Source organism: Chiloscyllium plagiosum, unplaced genomic scaffold (genome assembly GCF_037043375.1).
Source record: "Chiloscyllium plagiosum isolate Xiang-an unplaced genomic scaffold, Cpla_swu_hap1 HiC_scaffold_47, whole genome shotgun sequence".
NCBI classification, from domain to species: domain Eukaryota; kingdom Metazoa; phylum Chordata; class Chondrichthyes; order Orectolobiformes; family Hemiscylliidae; genus Chiloscyllium; species Chiloscyllium plagiosum.
Genome location: NW_028270185.1, coordinates 27,972,840 through 27,990,608, shown reverse-complemented (window position 1 = coordinate 27,990,608; position 17,769 = coordinate 27,972,840). Strand labels below are relative to the sequence as shown.

The following is a 17,769-nucleotide window of genomic DNA, read 5'->3' as shown; positions in this document are numbered from 1 at the left end:
TGGGTTTCAACCAGAGGAGGGCGGGAGGAGTTACTGAGAGAGACAGAGAGGAGTTACCGAGAGAGAGAGAGTGACAGAGGGAGAGGGAGGAGAGGAGTTACTGAGGGACAGAGAAAGAGAGGAGTTAGTGAGAGAGAGAGAGAGAGAGGAGTTACAGAGGGACAGAGAGAGGAGGAAAGAGAGAGAGGAGTTACTGAGGGAGAGGGATAAGTTAGTGGAGGAGAGGGATTACAAAGGGATAGGGGTTATAGAGGGAGAGGGGTTACAAAGGGGTCACAGAGAGAGGGAGAGGTGTTAATGTGAGAGAGGAATTCCAGAGGGAGAGCAGTTCCGGGGGGGGGGGGGGGGGGGGGAGGGAGTGAAAGTCGGAGTCATTTGTTGAATCTTGGGGAAAGGGAAGACAAGTGTCTAACAAGGAGGGGACTGGAAGCTGCGACCTCTCCAGCAAATTGCAGTCACTCCTTCCCCACGGCCTGGTGGAGGCAGTGCTGCCCAGCACAGAGAGCATCCAATCTGCATTTACCTATCGCCTATAGGCTGAGGACACTGCCCTCTGGAAAGTGCTATGCCCAAGCTGAGCCAGCGTTGTACCCGCTGGTCGTGCCTCAGATCAGCGCTGTGTGTGCTCAGTGTGGTCTTGTTGTGCCAATGGCTGCTGGTCCATAGAGGAGGGGGCCGGCTGACCCTCAGGCTGGTGAAACCAGGCGCCAGTCCAATGCAGGAACACCTTCTGCTGGTCGAGGAGAACTCCACCTGCTGGCAGATCATCCAGGGGGACAGGCAGGAGGTGGAAAGGGCCCTCCTCAACTCCATTACTGTCTCCCTCAAGCACCAAGCCGTCACTGAGGGAGATTATCTGAACATGACCCGAAATTGCAGATCGTTTGTGAGGGGCCGCAAGTATATTACTGTCCCCCTGAGTCCTGAGGAGGAACACTTCCCCTTGGCTTACTCCATGGTCATCCACCAGAGCATTGAGATGTTCGAGAGGCTTCTACGGAGCATTTACGCCCCACAGAACGTCTACTGTATCCACGTGGACCGCAAATCCCCGAGTCAATTTCATGCGGCCGTTCGGGCCATCGCTTCGTGTTTCCACAATGTCTTTGTCGCAGCCAAGCTGGAGTGGGTCACCTGTGCTGGCTGGAGCAGAGTTCAGGCAGATCTCAACTGCATGAAGGAGCTGCTGGAGAGCCCTGTCCCCTGGAGGTACTTCATCAATGTGTGTGGCCAAGACTTCCCCCTGAAGACCAACCGGGAGATAGTCCGCAGCCTCAGAGCTCTGAACGGCTCCAACGTGATTGAGTCGGATCCTGCACCAGGGTTCAAAAAGGTAACTGCCTTCCTGTCTGCTGGACCTCTCTTCATCCAAGTGTTTTCCATCCTCCCTCCCTCCATCATCTCTCTCTCTCCCCCCTCCAGTCCTTCACTCCTGCCTGTACAAAGAGAGACAGGGTTGTTAAAACAGTTCAATTGCATGGAGGGAGGTTCAGAATGTACAAAGGAATATAGAGGAGTTGGAGAGTTGAGCTGAAAACAGAGTAGAAGAGCAATTGACGTTTCAGGTCGGAAACTTTCATCAGAACCCGGGGAGAGGAAGGGGCTGCAGAATAAATGGGGGTGTGGTGCTGGGGAAAGGTGGGTGGGATGGCGATTGATGGATGCAGGGCGAAGGTGGCTGTGATTGGACAGTGGGTGGGGTGGAGCAGACGAGCGAAAGGGAACATGGGCAGGTGAAAGGGATGGGGTAGAAAGAGAGGGCTGGGCCTGGGATAAGGAAGGATATAAACTGATTACGAGAGTATACAGGAATGTCGGTAGGTTAAGAGTGTAGGAGAAAGTGAGGACTACAGATGCTGGAGATCAGAGACAAGAGTGTGGCACTGGAAAAGCACAGCGGGTCAGGCAATATCTGAAGAGCAGAAGAATCAATGTTTCGGACATAAGCCCTTCATCAGGAATGAGGCTTGTGGACCAGGGGATTGAGAAATAAGTGGGATGGGTGTGGGGCTGGGGTTGGAAGGTAGCTGGGAATGTGATAGTTGAAGGTATTGGGGGGGGAAGAGGTTGTGGAAGGTGGAGTGGACAGGTGGGAAGGAAGATGGACTGGTCAGGAGGGTGATGCTGAGTTGGAGGCTTGGGACTGCGATAAGTTGGGGTGGGGAAATGAGGAAACTACTGAAATCGACATTGATCCACCTGGTTGCAGGGTTCCAAGGTGGAATATCCAAGTGTCAGCTGGTAAGGGTTTGGTGATTGAGGAGGCCCAGAATCTGCATGCCCTTGGTGGGAGGGGGAGTTATAGTTCTGGATCAGTGGTGCTGGAAGAGCACAGCAATTCAGGCAGCATCCGAAGACAGGCAAAATCGACGTTTCGGGCAAAAGCCCTTCATCAGGAATGGGTAAAACGTTGATGGATGTGGAAAGCTCCTTTGGGGCCTTGGATAGAGGTGAGGGAGGAGGCGTGGGCGCAGGTTTTACAGTTCCTGCGGTGGCAGGGGAAAGTGCCAGGATGGGAGGGTGGGTCGTAGGGGGGCGTGGACCTGACCAGGTAGTCACGGAGGGAACGGTCTTTGCGGAAGGCGGAGAGGGGTGGGGAGGGAAATATATCCCTGGTGGTGGGGTCTGTTTGGAGGTGGCGGAAATGTCGGCGGATGATTTGGTTTATGCGAAGGTTGGTAGGGTGGAAGGTGAGCACCAGGGGCGTTCTGTCCTTGTTGCGGTTGGAGGGGTTGGGTCTGAGGGCGGAGGTGCGGGATGTGGATGAGATGCGTGGGAAGGCATCTTTAACCACGTGGGAAGGGAAATTGCGGTCTCTAAAGAAGGAGGCCATCTGGTGTGTTCTATGGTGGAACCGCTCCTCCTGGGAGCAGATACGGCGGAGGCGGAGGAATTTGGAATACGGGATGGCATTTTTGCAAGAGGTAGGGTGGGAAGAGGTGTAATCCAGATAGCTGTGGGAGTCGGTGGGTTTGTAGAAGATGTCAGTGTCAAGTCGGTCGTCACTGATGGAGATGGAGAGGTCCAGGAAGGGGAGGGAGGTGTCAGAGATGGTCCAGGTAAATTTAAGGTCAGGGTGGAATGTGTTGGTGAAGTTGATGAATTGCTCAACCTCCTCGCGGGAGCACGAGGTGGCGCCAATGCAGTCATCAATGTAGCGGAGGAAGAGGTGGGGAGTGGTGCCGGTGTAATTACGGAAGATCAACTGCTCTACGTAGCCAACAAAGAGACAGGCATAGCTGGGGCCCATACGTGTGCCCATGGCTACCCCTTTGGTCTGGAGGAAGTGGGAGGATTCAAAGGAGAAATTGTTAAGGGTGAGGACCAGTTCGGCCGAACGAATGAGAGTGTCGGTGGAGGGGTACTGTTGGGAACGTCTGGAGAGGAAAAAACGGAGGGCTTGGAGGCCCTGGTCATGGCGGATGGAGGTGTAGAGGGATTGGATATCCATGGTGAAGATGAGGCGTTGGGGGCCGGGGAAACGGAAGTCTTGGAGGAGGTGGAGGGCGTGGGTGGTGTCTCGAACGTATGTGGGGAGTTCCTGGACTGTGGGGGATAGGACAGTGTCGAGGTAGGTAGAGATGAGTTCAGTGGGGCAGGAGCATGCTGAGACAATGGGTCGGCCAGGGTGGTCAGGCTTGTGGATCTTGGGAAGGATGTAGAACCGGGCAGTGCGGGGTTCCCGGACTATGAGGTTGGAAGCTGTGGGTGGGAGATCTCCTGAGGTGATGAGGTTCTGTATGGTCTGGGAGATGATGGTTTGGTGATGTGGGGTGGGGTCATGGTCAAGGGGGCGGTAGGAAGAGGTGACCTCGAGTTGGCGTTTGGCTTCAGCGATGTAGAGGTCAGTGCGCCAGACTACCACTGCGCCCCCTTTGTCTGCTGGCTTGATGGTGAGGTCAGGATTGGAGCAGAGGGATTGGAGGGCTGCGCGTTGTGAGGGTGAGAGGTTGAAGTGGGGGAGGGGGGGTCGACAGGTTGAGGCGGTTAATGTCCCGGCGGCAGTTGGAAATGAAGAGGTCGAGGGCAGGTAATAGGCCAGCGCGGGGTGTCCAGGTGGATGCAGTGTGTTGGAGGTGGGCGAAGGGGTCCTCGGAAGGTGGGCGGGAGTCCTGATTATGAAAGTCAGCTCGGAGGCGGAGGCGACGGAAGAATTGTTCGATGTCACGGCGTGTATTAAATTCATTGAGTTATAGTGTTCAGCCACGGGGCGGTGGGATTGGTTGGTGGGTGTGGGTGTGCCAGAGATGTTCTCTGAAACAATCCACAAGTCAGAGTTCTGTCTCCCCGCTGTAGAGGAGACCACATCGGGTGCAATGGATGCAGTAGATGACATTGGTGGAGGTACAAGTATATTTCTGTCAGATGTGGAAGGATCCTTTGGAGCCTTGGACGGAGGTGAGGGGGAGGTATGGGTGCAGGTTTTGCACTTCTTTCAGAGGCCAGGGAAGGTGCCAGGAGGGGAGGGTGCGTTTTTAGGGGGTGTGAATATGACAAGGGAGTTGCAGAGGGAATGGTCTCTGAAATGCAGATGGAGTGCAGAGGGAAATATGTCCCTAATGGTGCAGTCTGTTTGTAAGTGGCAGAAGTGGTGGAGGATAATGCAATGTATCTGGATGTTGGTGGGGTAGAAGGTGAGGACCAAGGGGTTCTGTCCCTGTCGCATTGGGAGGGGTGTGGTTCAAGGGTGAAGGTACAGGAAATGGAGCAGATGCACTGGAGGTCATTGTCAACCATGTGGGAGAGGAAATTGTAGTTTTTGAGGTAGAACGCCATCTGGGATGTTCTGTGGTGGAATTGGTCCTCCTGGGAACAGATGCAGCAGAGGCAGAGAAATTGGGAATAAGGGATAGTGTTTTTACAGGGGCAGGGTGGGAGGAGGTGTATTTCAGGTAGCTATGGGAGTTGGTGGGTTTGTAGTAGATGTCTGCGGTTAGTCGGTTGCCAGAGATGGAGAGGTCCAGGAAGGGGAAGGAAGTGTCCGAGATTTTCCGGGTAAATTTGAGGTCAGGTTGGAAGGTGTTGATAGAATTAATGAACTTTTCAACCACCTCATGCATATACGAGGTAGTGGCAATCCAGTCATCAATGTAGTGGAGGAAAAGGTGGAGAATGGTGCCGATGGATGTAGAGGCAGGCATAGTTGGGGCCCATGCGGGTGACCATGGATACCCCTTAAAAGTTAAGAGTGAACAGAAGAATGTAAGTTTGGTTCAGAGCATGTAAAGGATTGTTCTTAGGTTGATAGTGAAATAGTCTCACAAACTTGATTGAGTTTTTTGAAGAAGTAACAAAGAGGATTGATGAGGGCAGAGCAGTAGATGTCATCTATATGGACTTCAATAAGGTATTCAACAAGGTTCCCCATGGGAGACTGATTAGCAAGGTTAGATCTCATGGAATACAGGGAGAACTAGCCATTTGGATACAGAACTGGCTCAAAAGGGAGAAGACAGAGGGTGGTGGTGAAGGGTTGTTTTTAAGACTGGAGCCCTCTGATCAGTGGAGTGCCACAAGGATCGGTGCTGGGCCCTCTACTTTTTGTCATTTACATAAATGATTTGGATGCGAGCATAAGAGGTACAGTTAGTAAGTTTGCAGATGACACCAAAATTGAAGGTGTAGTGGACAGCGAAGAGGGTTACCTCAGATTACAACAGGATCTGGACCAGGTGTGCCAATGGGCTGAGACGTGGCAGATGGAGTTTAATTCAGATAAATGTGAGGTGCTGCATTTTGGGAAAGCAAATCTTAGCAGGATTTATACACTTAATGACAAGGTCCTAGGGAGTGTTGCTGAACAAAGAGACCTTGGAGTGCAGGTTCATAGCTCCTTGAAGCAGAATTGCAGGTAGATAGGATAGTGAAGGCAGCATTTGGTATATGCTCCTTTATTGATCAGAGTGTGGAGTACAGGAGTTGGGAGGTCATGTTGCGACTGTACAGGACATTGGTTAGGCCCTGTTGTAATATTGCGTGCAATTCTAGTCTCCTTCCTATTGGAAAGATGTTGTGAAACGTGAAGGGATTCCAAAATGATTTACAAGGATGTTGCCAGGGTTGGAGGATTTGAGCTATAGGGAGAGGCTGAACAGACTGAGGCTGTTTTCCCTGGAGCGTCAGAGGCTGAGGGGTGACCTTATAGAGGTTTACAAAATTATGAGGGGCATGGATAGGATAAATAGACAAAGTCTTTTCCCTGGGATCGGAGAATCCAGAACTAGAGGGCATAGGTTTAGGGTGAGAGGGGAAAGATATAAAAGAGACCTAAGGGGCAACCTTTTCATGCAGAGGGTGGTACGTGTATGGAATGAGCTGCCAGAGGATGTGGTGGAGGCTGGTACAATTGCAACACTTAAAAGGCATTTGGATGAGTATATGAATAGGAAGGGTTTAGAGGGATATGGGCCGGGTGCTGGCAGGTGGAACTAGATTGGGTCGGGATATCTGGTCGGCCTGGACAGGTTGAACCGAAGGATCTGTTCCATGCTGTACATCTCTATGACTGTAAGTGGGTACTGCAGATGCTGGAGATTTCAGTCAAGATTAGAGCAGTGTTGGAAAAGCACAGCAGGTCAGGCAGCATCCGAGGAGCAGGAAACCCCTACATCAGGAATAACTTCACAGAGGCCATTATCCAGTCACCAACTCACTCTTTTGTTTTCACATGGAGTCCTTGACATGGATCCAGCTTCCTCAGAGCCAGCTCAGAGTGAACTGAACATCTGATCGTCCTGTTTATTTTTTTTCGGAATAGCAGTCGAAGTCACCCCCAGGTGTAGGTAGGCCAGGCAGCAGCAGCAGGGGTGCAGGCGAGGTCCAGGCTTCAGTAGCAGGAGCAGGCCCAGACTGTAGCAGCAGTGGTGGCAGTAGCTGCCTGTGCAGCTGAGCACAGCTTCAAATTAACAGAAATAAGCAGAAAGAAACCCCAGAAAACAATCACAACAAACTATGAAAAATAAATTAAAATTAAACTCCTCCTCAGTAGGAAGACACCAACAGCAGCACATAAGACACACTGAGGCTGTTTCGAAGTCAATCTCCTCTCAAGAGGATTGAAGAGTCCTTCATATGCTGATCCAGCTCCCCTAGAGCCAGCTCAGTGAGCAGATCCCTTGACATGCCTGTTTATTTTTCTTCCACTACCACCCGACAGCAGTCATGCTTATTTTTCCCAAGTACCCATGTCATGTGTAGGTGTCAGATGCAGTGAAAAATAACAAGTGTGTAAATCTTAATTTATGTGGGAAATAGAACCCACTCACTTCATAATTTCAGTCCAAGACAAGATCTGCAGCAGCAGTATCATCTGATATACTCTTGCAAGAGTGGTGTCTACAAGGTAGGCACACAGTACAAAACCTTAATACAATTCATTTCTCTTTCCCTCCTCCCACTATTCTAAACCCAGCGCCCATTCCTCTTGTTTATCTCTTGCCTTATCTGGCCTTGTGCGTAACAGTACAGGTTTTGCTTGGCCATTTCACCATATCCCTCTGTGGTCTATTGTTAGCGTATATCCTCCTTCACTGCCATCTGCTTCCTTGCTTGCTAAAGCAACATTTCCTCTCATTCTTCGTCCACACTGAGCCTTATGACCTCTTGATTGTGGTTTTTCTTTTTGCAGAAGCAGGAAACAGATGCTTATAACTGTTTGTACGAGCATATCTAGCTTAACCTACACTCCCCTTCCTCTTTCATGATTCAGCTTTGTGATTTTTGCAGACAACATTTATAATTGCTCCTAACAATTTATATTCCATCACCAGGAAGGAAACAGACAGTCCTGTTTATTTATATTTTATTAAACAATTCACAGTTTATACAAACAATTACATTTACAGCTGTATACAGAGAAACAGCAATTTTACAACGGAGGGGAATGACAAAGCCAAGTCCCAAACCCTGACATTCAACCGGTTTTCAGGGAAATTAGGAAAAACCTCAAATCCCAGTTTCAATCATTACAAACAGTAACAATGACATTCATACATATAAGACAGTCCACTTGTGTAAGAAACAGAGCATACAATACAGACCCCCAAAAAACCAGTGAGCCTCCCCCCCCCCACCCCAATCCCTCCCACCTTCCGGCCACTCTAAAGCAACCCGCCCCTATGCACCTTCCGGCTCTCGGTCCGCCCTGACACACCTTTTGACCACCTCTAGTTCTGCCCGCCCCAGTACCCACCTGGAGTGACCCACCTTCTAGCTCTCGTTCTGCCCCTACGTACCATTGGGCTCTCACCCACCCTGATGGGCAATCTGGCCAGTGGCTATCCTGGCACACCTTTCGGCCACCTCTAGGACAGCCTGTCCCCTTCCCTGGGACGACAGCGTGCAGGGCAGCCCACAAGCCTTCTGGATCGCAGCCCGCCCCTACGCACTTTCTGGCTTTCGGTTGCTCTGACACAGCTTTCGACCACCTCTAGGACAGCCCATCCCGATTACCCCTTTTCAGGATGACAGTGCTCAGAACGGTCTACCCACCATCTAGCTCTCGGGGAGACTGTCATCAGGGTGGCCTACCCACCGTCCGGCTTTCGGGACAGCCTACCAACCTTCAGGTTCACAGGATGGCCTACCCACCCTCCAGCTTTCGGGGTGACAGCTTTCAGGACGACCCATGAGCCTCCCAGCTCACAGTAAGGCCTGCCAGACCCAGGGACATACAATACAGTGCAGATTCCTGAAGAAGGGCTCATGCCCGAAACGTCGATTCTCCTGCTCCTTGGATGCTGCCTGACCTGCTGCGCTTTTCCAGCAACACATTTTCAGCTCTGATCTCCAGCATCTGCAGTCCTCACTTTCTCCTCCAGTGCAGGTGATAAGCCCAACAAACCATATGACAGTTAATTACCAACAAACAGAGTCCTTTCTAGTCCAGAGTCCATTAGCACAGACATTTTTCTTCAAAATGTAGAGTCCATTTCCAGGCCTGAGGGGTGGAGAGAGTGCCATACAAGGCCTTGATGAGACCACATCAGAATCAGTCTGTACATTTTTCTCTCATTTAAAATAATTACATTGACAGCAAGTTTCACCTGCCTTTTTCCTGGGAATGAAGGGTTTTTCTTATGAAGGAAGGTTGAACAAATTGGCTTTTGCACATTTAAGTTTGGAAATCTGAGAGATCTTTTTGAAATGTATAAATTTCTCTGAGGGGACATGTTAAGGTGGTTGATGGGACATTGCTTTCTCTTGTAGGTTTGACAAGATGTTTTGTAGAATAAGATATCGTCAGAGTCCTACAGCACCGAAACATACCCTTTCGTCCAACTCATCCATGCCAACCAGGTATCCTAATTGGAACTAGTCCCATTATCCTGTGTTTGGTCCATATCCCTCTAAACTTGTCCTATTTATGTCGTCTGTTAAATCTTGTAATTGTACCCACTACAACAATTCTTTTTGGCAACTTGCTCCGTATTTGTACCACCCTCAGGTCTCACCTTAAACCTATGCCCTCTGGGTTTGGACTCCCCCATCCTGGGGCTAATCACTTTTATTGATTTCCCCCACAATGTTATAAATCTCTATATGGTCACCCTTCACCCACCAATACTCCAGTGAGAAAAGTCCTAGCCTATCTAGCCTCTCCTTATAACTAAAATCCTGCAGTCCAGGCAACATCTTTGTAAATCTATTCTGCAGTTTAACAACACCCTTCGAACAGCAGGGCGATCATAAATTTTCCCAGTACTCCAAAAGTGACCTCACCAATGCCTTGCAGAATTATTTTCCCCTGAGAGGGCTGTTGCACTGTGTAAATCTCTTCTGTACAAAGTTGTGAAGGCTGAGTTGATGAAGTTATGAAAGGGTGAGCAAGGTGACCTTTTTTTAAAAAAAGATAAGGACCCCGGGGCAACCGATAGAAATGTGGAATTGAAATTGCAACCAGAAGAGCAGTGATCTCCTTGAATGGTGGAGCAGACTGGAAGGGACGAATGGCTGACTTTTGCTATGATATTGGTGGAGACAGGTTATGCCTTAGTTCATGTAAAGAGTAGAGAGTTTTCTGACCTCTCAGCTAAGGAAAGGGCTTTGGTGTCCCTCCTGATAACATGAACCTTGAAGTTAATCTCCCTCTGCGTCAGTCACAGAATTAAAGAATTCTTGCGGAAGGATGCCCTTCAGCCCATCATGTCTATAATTATTCCACATCTCGTACCAATCTCCTGCATTTCCACACTCAACTCTGGCAACATCCTTGTAAATCTTTTCTGAACCTTTTCAAGTTTCACAACATCCTTCCTATAGCAGGAAGACCAGAATTGCATGCTGTATTCCAGAAATTGCCAAACCAATGTCCTGTTCCACCACAGCATGACCTCCCAACTCCTACACACAATGCACTGACCAATAATGGCAAGCGTAGCAAACGACTTCTTCACTACCCTGTCTATCTGCGACTCCATTTTCAAGAAACTATGAATCTGCATTCCAAGATCTCTTGTTTCATCATCACTCCCCAGACTTTACCATGAAGTGTATTATTCCTGCCCTGATTTGCCTTTCCAAAATGGCCTCACATTTATCGACATTAAACTCCATCTGACACTCCTCGGCCTATTAGCCCATCTGATCAAGATACCGTTGTACTCTGAGGTTGATTCGAAATATTACTCTGGATGTAGGTTTGCTCGTTGAGCTGTAAGGTTCATTTTCAGATGTTTTGTCACCATACTAGGCAACATCTTCAGTGAACCTTCCAGCTCAGCGAGCAAACCTACATCTAGAACCTCAACCTGAGCTACAAACCTTCTCAAACCTTGCTGATATATTACTGTCATGTATAATCGAGTTACAGTAAAAAATGTTGTCTTATGTGCTTTACAGACAGATATTGATAGGTTAAGTTGGCAAAAATGTTGGCAAATGGAGTGCAATGTGGGAAAATGTGAAGTTGTTCATTTGGAAGGGAAATCAAAAGAATAGAATATTATTTAAATGGAGAAAGCTTCAGAAAGCTGCAACACAAAGGGAGTTGGGGGAACTAGTGAATGAAACATGGAAAGCTCGCACATGGGGGCAGCAGGTAATTGGGAAGACTAATGGAATATTGGACGAAAACAGAAATTTCTGGAGAGACTCAGCAGGTCGGGTAGCATTCGTGGAGAGAAAACACAGTCAATGTTTTGAGTCTGGTGACCTTTCTTCAGAACTGAAGTGGAATGTTTGCCCTTATTTGAAGGGGGGTTGGAGTATAAAAGTCAGGAGGTCTTACTGCAACTGTGCAAGGTGCTTGTGAGAGCACATCCGGAGTACTGTGAACACTTCTGGTCACCTTATTTAAGAAAACATGTTGTTTCATTGGAGGAAGTTAAGAGAAAATGTTCAGTGGGATTGCCCCCATTATGGAGGGATTGTCTTAAAAACAAAGGGCTAAACAGGATTCTACTCACTGGAGTTTAGAAGAATGAGAGGTAACCTCATTGAAATGGACAGGATTAAGGGGCTTGACTGGGTAAATGCTGAAAGGATGTTTCTCCTCATGGGAGAGTCCAGGACCAGGGGGGGTATTGTCTCAGAATAAAGGGGCACCAGTTTAAGACTGAGATGAGTTGGAATTTCTTCTCTCAGAAGGTTGTGAATCTTTGGAATTCCTTGCCACAGAGAGCTGTCCTTGTATATATTTAAGGCTCAGATGGATAGATTCTTGTTCAGTTGGGGAATTAAGCGTTACGGGGATAGGGCAAGAACATGGACTTGAGGAATGTTGAATCAGCCACGATCCTAGTGAAGCTGGCTTGAGGGACCAAATGGCCGACTCCTGTCCCGACTTGTTAATGGTCTTACATTTACTGATGAAACTGTTCAAAGACGTTATCGCACAACTCTGGAGCAGAAGCGACTTGAACCTGTGTCTCCAAGGCTCACACCGCATGGATCCTAGTTTACTTTATATCATGCACTTGTCATTCATGCTGGTATTATGGCTGCAATTCGCACCAACCTGCCTTAGATCAAATTAATGAAGCGAAGCCAGTGCAGGTTTTCAAAAAGTAAGTCTCCAACCTCGTATCATGCATTGATGTGAGAATTTGAATGCAGAGAATGTTGTCTGAACTGGATTCAATGAAGTGTTTCACTAGGCACTAGATAAAAATGGCTGGACAACAAAATTGACAATACAAGCCCTGATTCATGGATCTTGTTTTGGACGAGAGGTTGGTAGGTTGGTAGGTGGGAATGATCCACACAGCTGGGACATTTAAACATCAAGACCCGGAGCAGGAGAAGATGATTTGGCCCTCCATGAGGCCCACCATACTATATGATCCTGGCTAACCCTCTATCTCAATGCCATACTACCACTTTCTCCCCATGCCTTTGATGCTTTTGAAACCTAAATATTTGTTAATCGCATTCTTGGAAATATTCAATGACTCAAATTCCACAGCTTTCTGTGGTACAGAATTCCATAACTTCACTATCCTGTAAGTTAAATGTTTCCGCATCTCAGCCCTAAATAGACGACTGCTTTTATTCAGTATGTCAGTGATATCAATCTTGGAGTATGTGGCAAAATGCCCATATTCGGGGCAATGATAAACCTGGAGGATTGGCAAATGGTGAGGATGATGTGAATTGTCCAGAGTCACCACAATGAACAGACAGCATCCAGTCAGAGGGGAATGCAGAAGAGTGTAAGGTGATATGTTTTGGGAGAAGGATGTGGAGAGGTAATAGAAATGTAATGGCACAATCGTAAAGAGTGCGAAGGATTAGAGGGATCTGGCGATAAACATTCATCAACATTAGAAGATGGGGGAGGCCATAAGAGGGTAGAAAAGCAGAAGGCTTCATAAATAGAGGCATTGATGCCAATAAATGGTTGAGTTATGCTGCATGTCGAATTGGTTTAGCCCCAGTTGGATTTTGTGGTCATTTCCGGTGACTATAAAACGATGTGAGGGCCCTCAGGACAGGGAGGAGATTTCGCAGAATGGTGCCAGGGTTTAAGTTGGATGGCTCAGTTGGAAAGGTCAACGATGCTCCCATTGGAACAAAGGAGATTGGGGTGAGGTTTATTCAATGGGTACAGGGTGAGCACTCGGTAATGAAGACAAGGAAATATACTTCACTGTTCACCGATTGTACAAGTGCAATGGAATGCAGATGTAAGATTTTGGGTTAAAGCTGGAAATGTGTTGCTGGAAAAGCGCAGCAGGTCAGGCAGCATCCAGGGAACAGGAGAATCGACTTTTCGGGCATAAGCCCTTCTTCAGGATTCCTGAAGAAGGGCTTATGCCCGAAACATCGATTCTCCTGTTCCCTGGATGCTGCCTGACCTGCTGCGCTTTTCCAGCGACACATTTCCAGCTCTGATCTCCAGCATCTGCAGACCTCACTTTCTCCTCAAAGATTTTGGGTTAAAGGCATGGTAGGGAGATCTGAGGAATTGAAACGCAAATGAAGCCTAAACTACATTTGTATGAGATGATGGCAAGTTCCGATGTAAGTTGAATGAAAAAAAAAGATCTGCTCCCATACATACAAGGAACAAGAGTAGACCATTGGCCCGTTTGATCCTGTTCCACCATCCACATTCCTGCATACCATCGATAATCTATCCTTTCCTTGGTAACCAAGGATCCATATCTGAAAATGTGTTGCTGGAAAAGCGCAGCGGGTCAGGCAGCATCCAAGGAACAGGAGAATCGATGTTTCGATGTTCCTGAAGAAGGGCTCATGCCCGAAACGTCGATTCTCCTGTTCCTTGGATGCTGCCTGACCTGCTGCGCTTTTCCAGCAACACATTTTCAGCTCTGATCTCCAACATCTGCAGTCCTCACTTTCTCCTCAAGGATCCATATTTCCCATGCATGATGCCACAAGGACCGAGGATAAAAGATATCTTTTGACACAATGTAAATAAAGTGTCTTGTGTCTTGTGGAAGGGGTGGCACGGTGGCTCAGTGGTTAGCACTGTTGCCTCACAGCGCCAAAGACCTGGGTTCGATTCCAGACTTGGGTGACTGTCTGTGTGGAGTTTGCACATTCTCCCATGTCTGCGTGGGTTTCCTCCGGGTGCTCTGTTTTCCTGCCACAATCCACAAAGATGTGCAGGCCAGGTAGATTTGTCGTGCTAAATTGCCCATAGTGTTCGGGTGCATTAGTCAGGGGTAAATATCGGGTAGGGTAATGGGTGTGGATGGGTTGCTCTTCAGAGGATTGGTGTGGACTTGTTGGGCCAAATGGGCTGTTTCCATACTGTAGAAAATCTAATGTGTGGTGTCCTTCACTCTGAGGGCGGAGCTTTGGATTCAAGTCCTACTCCAGGAGCTGATGGCCATAGGAAGGTGTCTTCATTGCTATTGTGAGACACTCAAGAGTATGAGCCAAGTGCTGCAAAATGGGATGAGAATAGCTCGGAGCTTGTCTTTTTGACCAGTGCAGATACGACGGGCTGAAGGGCAACTTATTATTTTGGTGCTCTAAACCTCAATAACCAGAGAGCATGGAGTCATAGCATCATACAGTATGGAACAGACCCTTCAGTTCAACCTGTCTGCGCTGACCAGTCATCCCAATCTGACCTAGTCCCATTTGCCAGCCTTTGGCACATATCTCTCTCACCTATTCCTATTAATGTTCACATCTAGACGCCCTTTAAATATTGTCATTGTACCAGCCGCCTCCACCACCTCTTGGTAGCTCATTCCAGGCACACATCACCCACTGCGTGAAAACGTAACCCCTCAGGTCTTTCCCCTCTCACCTTAAACCTATGCTTCTAGTTTTGGACTCCCCCATCCTTGGGAAAAGACCTTTGGCTATACAGCCGACGTGGAAGGAATCAAAATGGGGCAAGAACAGAAAAGGAGGTCAGCTAAACAATTCTGAGCAGCAACAGAAAAGTGCAGCCAAGCATGTATGCAAGCTAGCTAGCTTACTGAAACTGGCTCCAGTTAAGTGAGAAGGCAGGAAGACCGAAACAACACTCAACAGGTGTTGTAGAAGTCTAAGGTCAATGATCTAATGCTAAACGTCATATACCTAGATCAGGATCTGATTGATCAGTTGTGTTGCTAAGGCTTGAAATCAAAATGTAATTCATGAAAAGGGAACGCTGATTTGTGTGTAAAAGTGTGATTGCAACTGCCTGTTTCAGACTCTCCAGGCAAGGGTGGGCTTTGACCCGGCTGGTTGAGTCTTCTTGCATGTATGTGATAAAGGAAGCTGTGTGAAGTGTACTATCATCCGGCTGATCATTTCAACATCTATCCATGCTCCTCCAGATTTTATGAACTTCTGTAAGGATACCCCTCAGCATCCGACACTCCAGGGAAAATAGCCCCAGCCTATTCAACCTCTTACTGTAGCTCAAACCCTCCAATCTCGGCAACATCCTGGTAAATCTTTTCTGCACCCTCTCAAGTTTAACAACATCCTTTCTTTCGAAGGGTGACCAGAAGTGTATGCAGTATTTTAAAAGTGGCCTCACCAATGTCCTCTACAGACAATAGATCACACTTGGTAATGGCAAAGGCATATCAGAGATAGTCAAAGATACTCCTACTTATAGACAATAGGTGCAGGAGTAGGCCATTCGGCCCTTCGAGCCAGCACCACCATTCATTATGATCATGGCTAATCATCCACAATCAGTATCCTGTTCCTGCCTTATCCCCATAACCCTTGATTCCACTATCTTTCAGAGCTCTATCCATCTCTGTTACAGCTGCAACATTTCATCCCAACTCCTATACTCAATGCACTGACCAATGAAGGTAAAGGTATCAAATACCTACTTCACCACCCTGTCTATCTGCAATGCAACTTTCAAAGAACTATATCCCTGCACACCATGTTCTTCTCTCTAAGGCAAAAGCTCTGTGTTCAAGTCCCATTCCAGGAGTTGATGACCACAGGAAAGTGTCTCCATTGCCTTTCATGCCTCACCAGTGCAATGTTCCCAGTGCTGGAAAAATGAGACTGGAGTTGCAAGGAGCCTGTTTTGCCAGCGCAGACACGATGGGCTGAAGGATTTATTTTTCTGGTGCTCTCAACCTTTATGACCAGAGGGCACAGCTTGAAGTATATTTTTGGAGCTAGATGCACTGGGAGTGTTTGAGGATGAGTTTTATGTTTGCTCAGCGAATGAGCATTGGGAGATGGTTTAGGAGGCAGGGATATGGGGAAATAGACAGGTGACTGGCAATAGGCAATAGGAGTGAGAAAGGCCTGAGGGGCTGAATGGCCTTGTTCTCCACTGTAAGGTGAGTAACTGAGAGAAGGAGTGTGTATGGATCTTGCTGGAGCTGGGGGCGAGGAGAATGCAGAGGAGTTGGGGAGGGAAAAAGCCATAGGCGAAGTTGAAAAGCTATCATTTCTACTTTCTCGTCTCTCTCACTCTCTCTTGTGCTTGCCTTTTAGAAACGTTGGCAATACCACCACGATACCCTCGACCAAGTCGTCTTGACGGCGCAACTGAAAGACCAGCCGAACATCAGCACCTCCATCTTCGTGGGCAGCGCCTACTTCATGGCCTCCAGAGAGTTTGTCGGCCATGTGTTTGACAGTGCCGAGATCCAGGCCTTCCTCAAGTGGTCAGAGGATACCTACAGCCCGGACGAGCATGTGTGGGCTACCCTGCACAGAATGCCCAATGTACCCGGCTCCATCCCATACACCCAAGGAGCCACCAGGACACTTGGCCGGGCAGTAAAGTGGTCCTTTGAGGCTGGTGATGTTGCGAGGGGTGCCCTATACCCTCCCTGCACGGGAAGGTATCGCCACTTGGTTTGTGTGTATGGGGCAGGAGATCTACAGTGGGTGGTCCGTCAGAGATATTTTTTTGCAAATAAGTTTGACCCCAACATGGACAACACTGCAGTACAGTGCATGGAGGAATATCTCCGAAACAGGACACTTGGTAAAACTGGGGCTGTGTTGGAGGTTGGGACAGATTAAACCTCGGTGATGGTGGTAGAGATGGTGGGTGAGACATCGGAAACACTGAGAGACTGGGCACTGTGAAACTGGGCACTGTGAGACTGTATACTATAACACTGGCTGCTGTGGAGGCCAGGCACTGTGAGACTGCATGCTGTAACATGGCCACTGTAACACTAGACAGTGTGAGGCTGGGCACTATAGTGTTGGGCACTGTGGAGATTGGATACCTTAATACTATCCACTGTAACACTGGGCACTGTGAGACTTAGCACTGTAACATTAGTTACTGTGAGAGTCAAATGTGTGGTGCTGGAAAATCACGGCAGGTCAGGCAGCATCCGAGGAGCAGGAGAACCGATGTTTCAGGTATAAGCCCTTCATCAGGAATGTGGAGGACTAAGGGGGTTGAGAGATAAATAGAGTGAGGGTGGGGCTTTTGGGGAAGGTAGCTGAAAAGGTGCTCGGTAAATCCAGCTGGGGGGTGATTGTGATTGGTCGGTGGGGAAGGTCGAACATATAGTTAGGAAGGAAGATGGTCAGGTCAAGAGGGGAGAGCCGACTTGGAGGGTTGGATCTGGGATGAGGTGGGGGGAAGAGGAGAGATTTGGAAACTAGTAATGTCAATGTTGATGCCATGTGGTTGAAGGTCCCAAGGCAGAAGATGAGGTGTTCTTCCTCCAGTCATCAGATAGCTTGGATTTGGTGGTGCAGGAAGTGTCATTGTGGAGTGGGAGGGAGAGTTGAAGTGGTTGGCCACAGGTCGATGGGGTTATTTGTGCCCAGTCTCACAGGGACACATCCACCAATAATACTCAACACTGCACGAGTGGGCACTGCATTACTGGAACACTGCACGAGTGGACA

General features: G+C 48.4%; 1 protein-coding gene across 1 annotated transcript; it reads left to right on the top strand.

Annotated features, from left to right (window-relative positions):
- Positions 1-450: 450 nt before the first annotated feature.
- On the top strand, positions 451-16,920 carry LOC148136030 (beta-1,3-galactosyl-O-glycosyl-glycoprotein beta-1,6-N-acetylglucosaminyltransferase 3-like). Its single transcript, XM_087983929.1, has 2 exons — positions 451-1,333; positions 16,384-16,920. Exons 1-2 carry the CDS (start codon positions 566-568, stop codon positions 16,918-16,920), a joined length of 1,305 nt encoding a protein of 434 aa, XP_087840055.1. The 5' UTR covers positions 451-565.
- Positions 16,921-17,769: the final 849 nt, after the last annotated feature.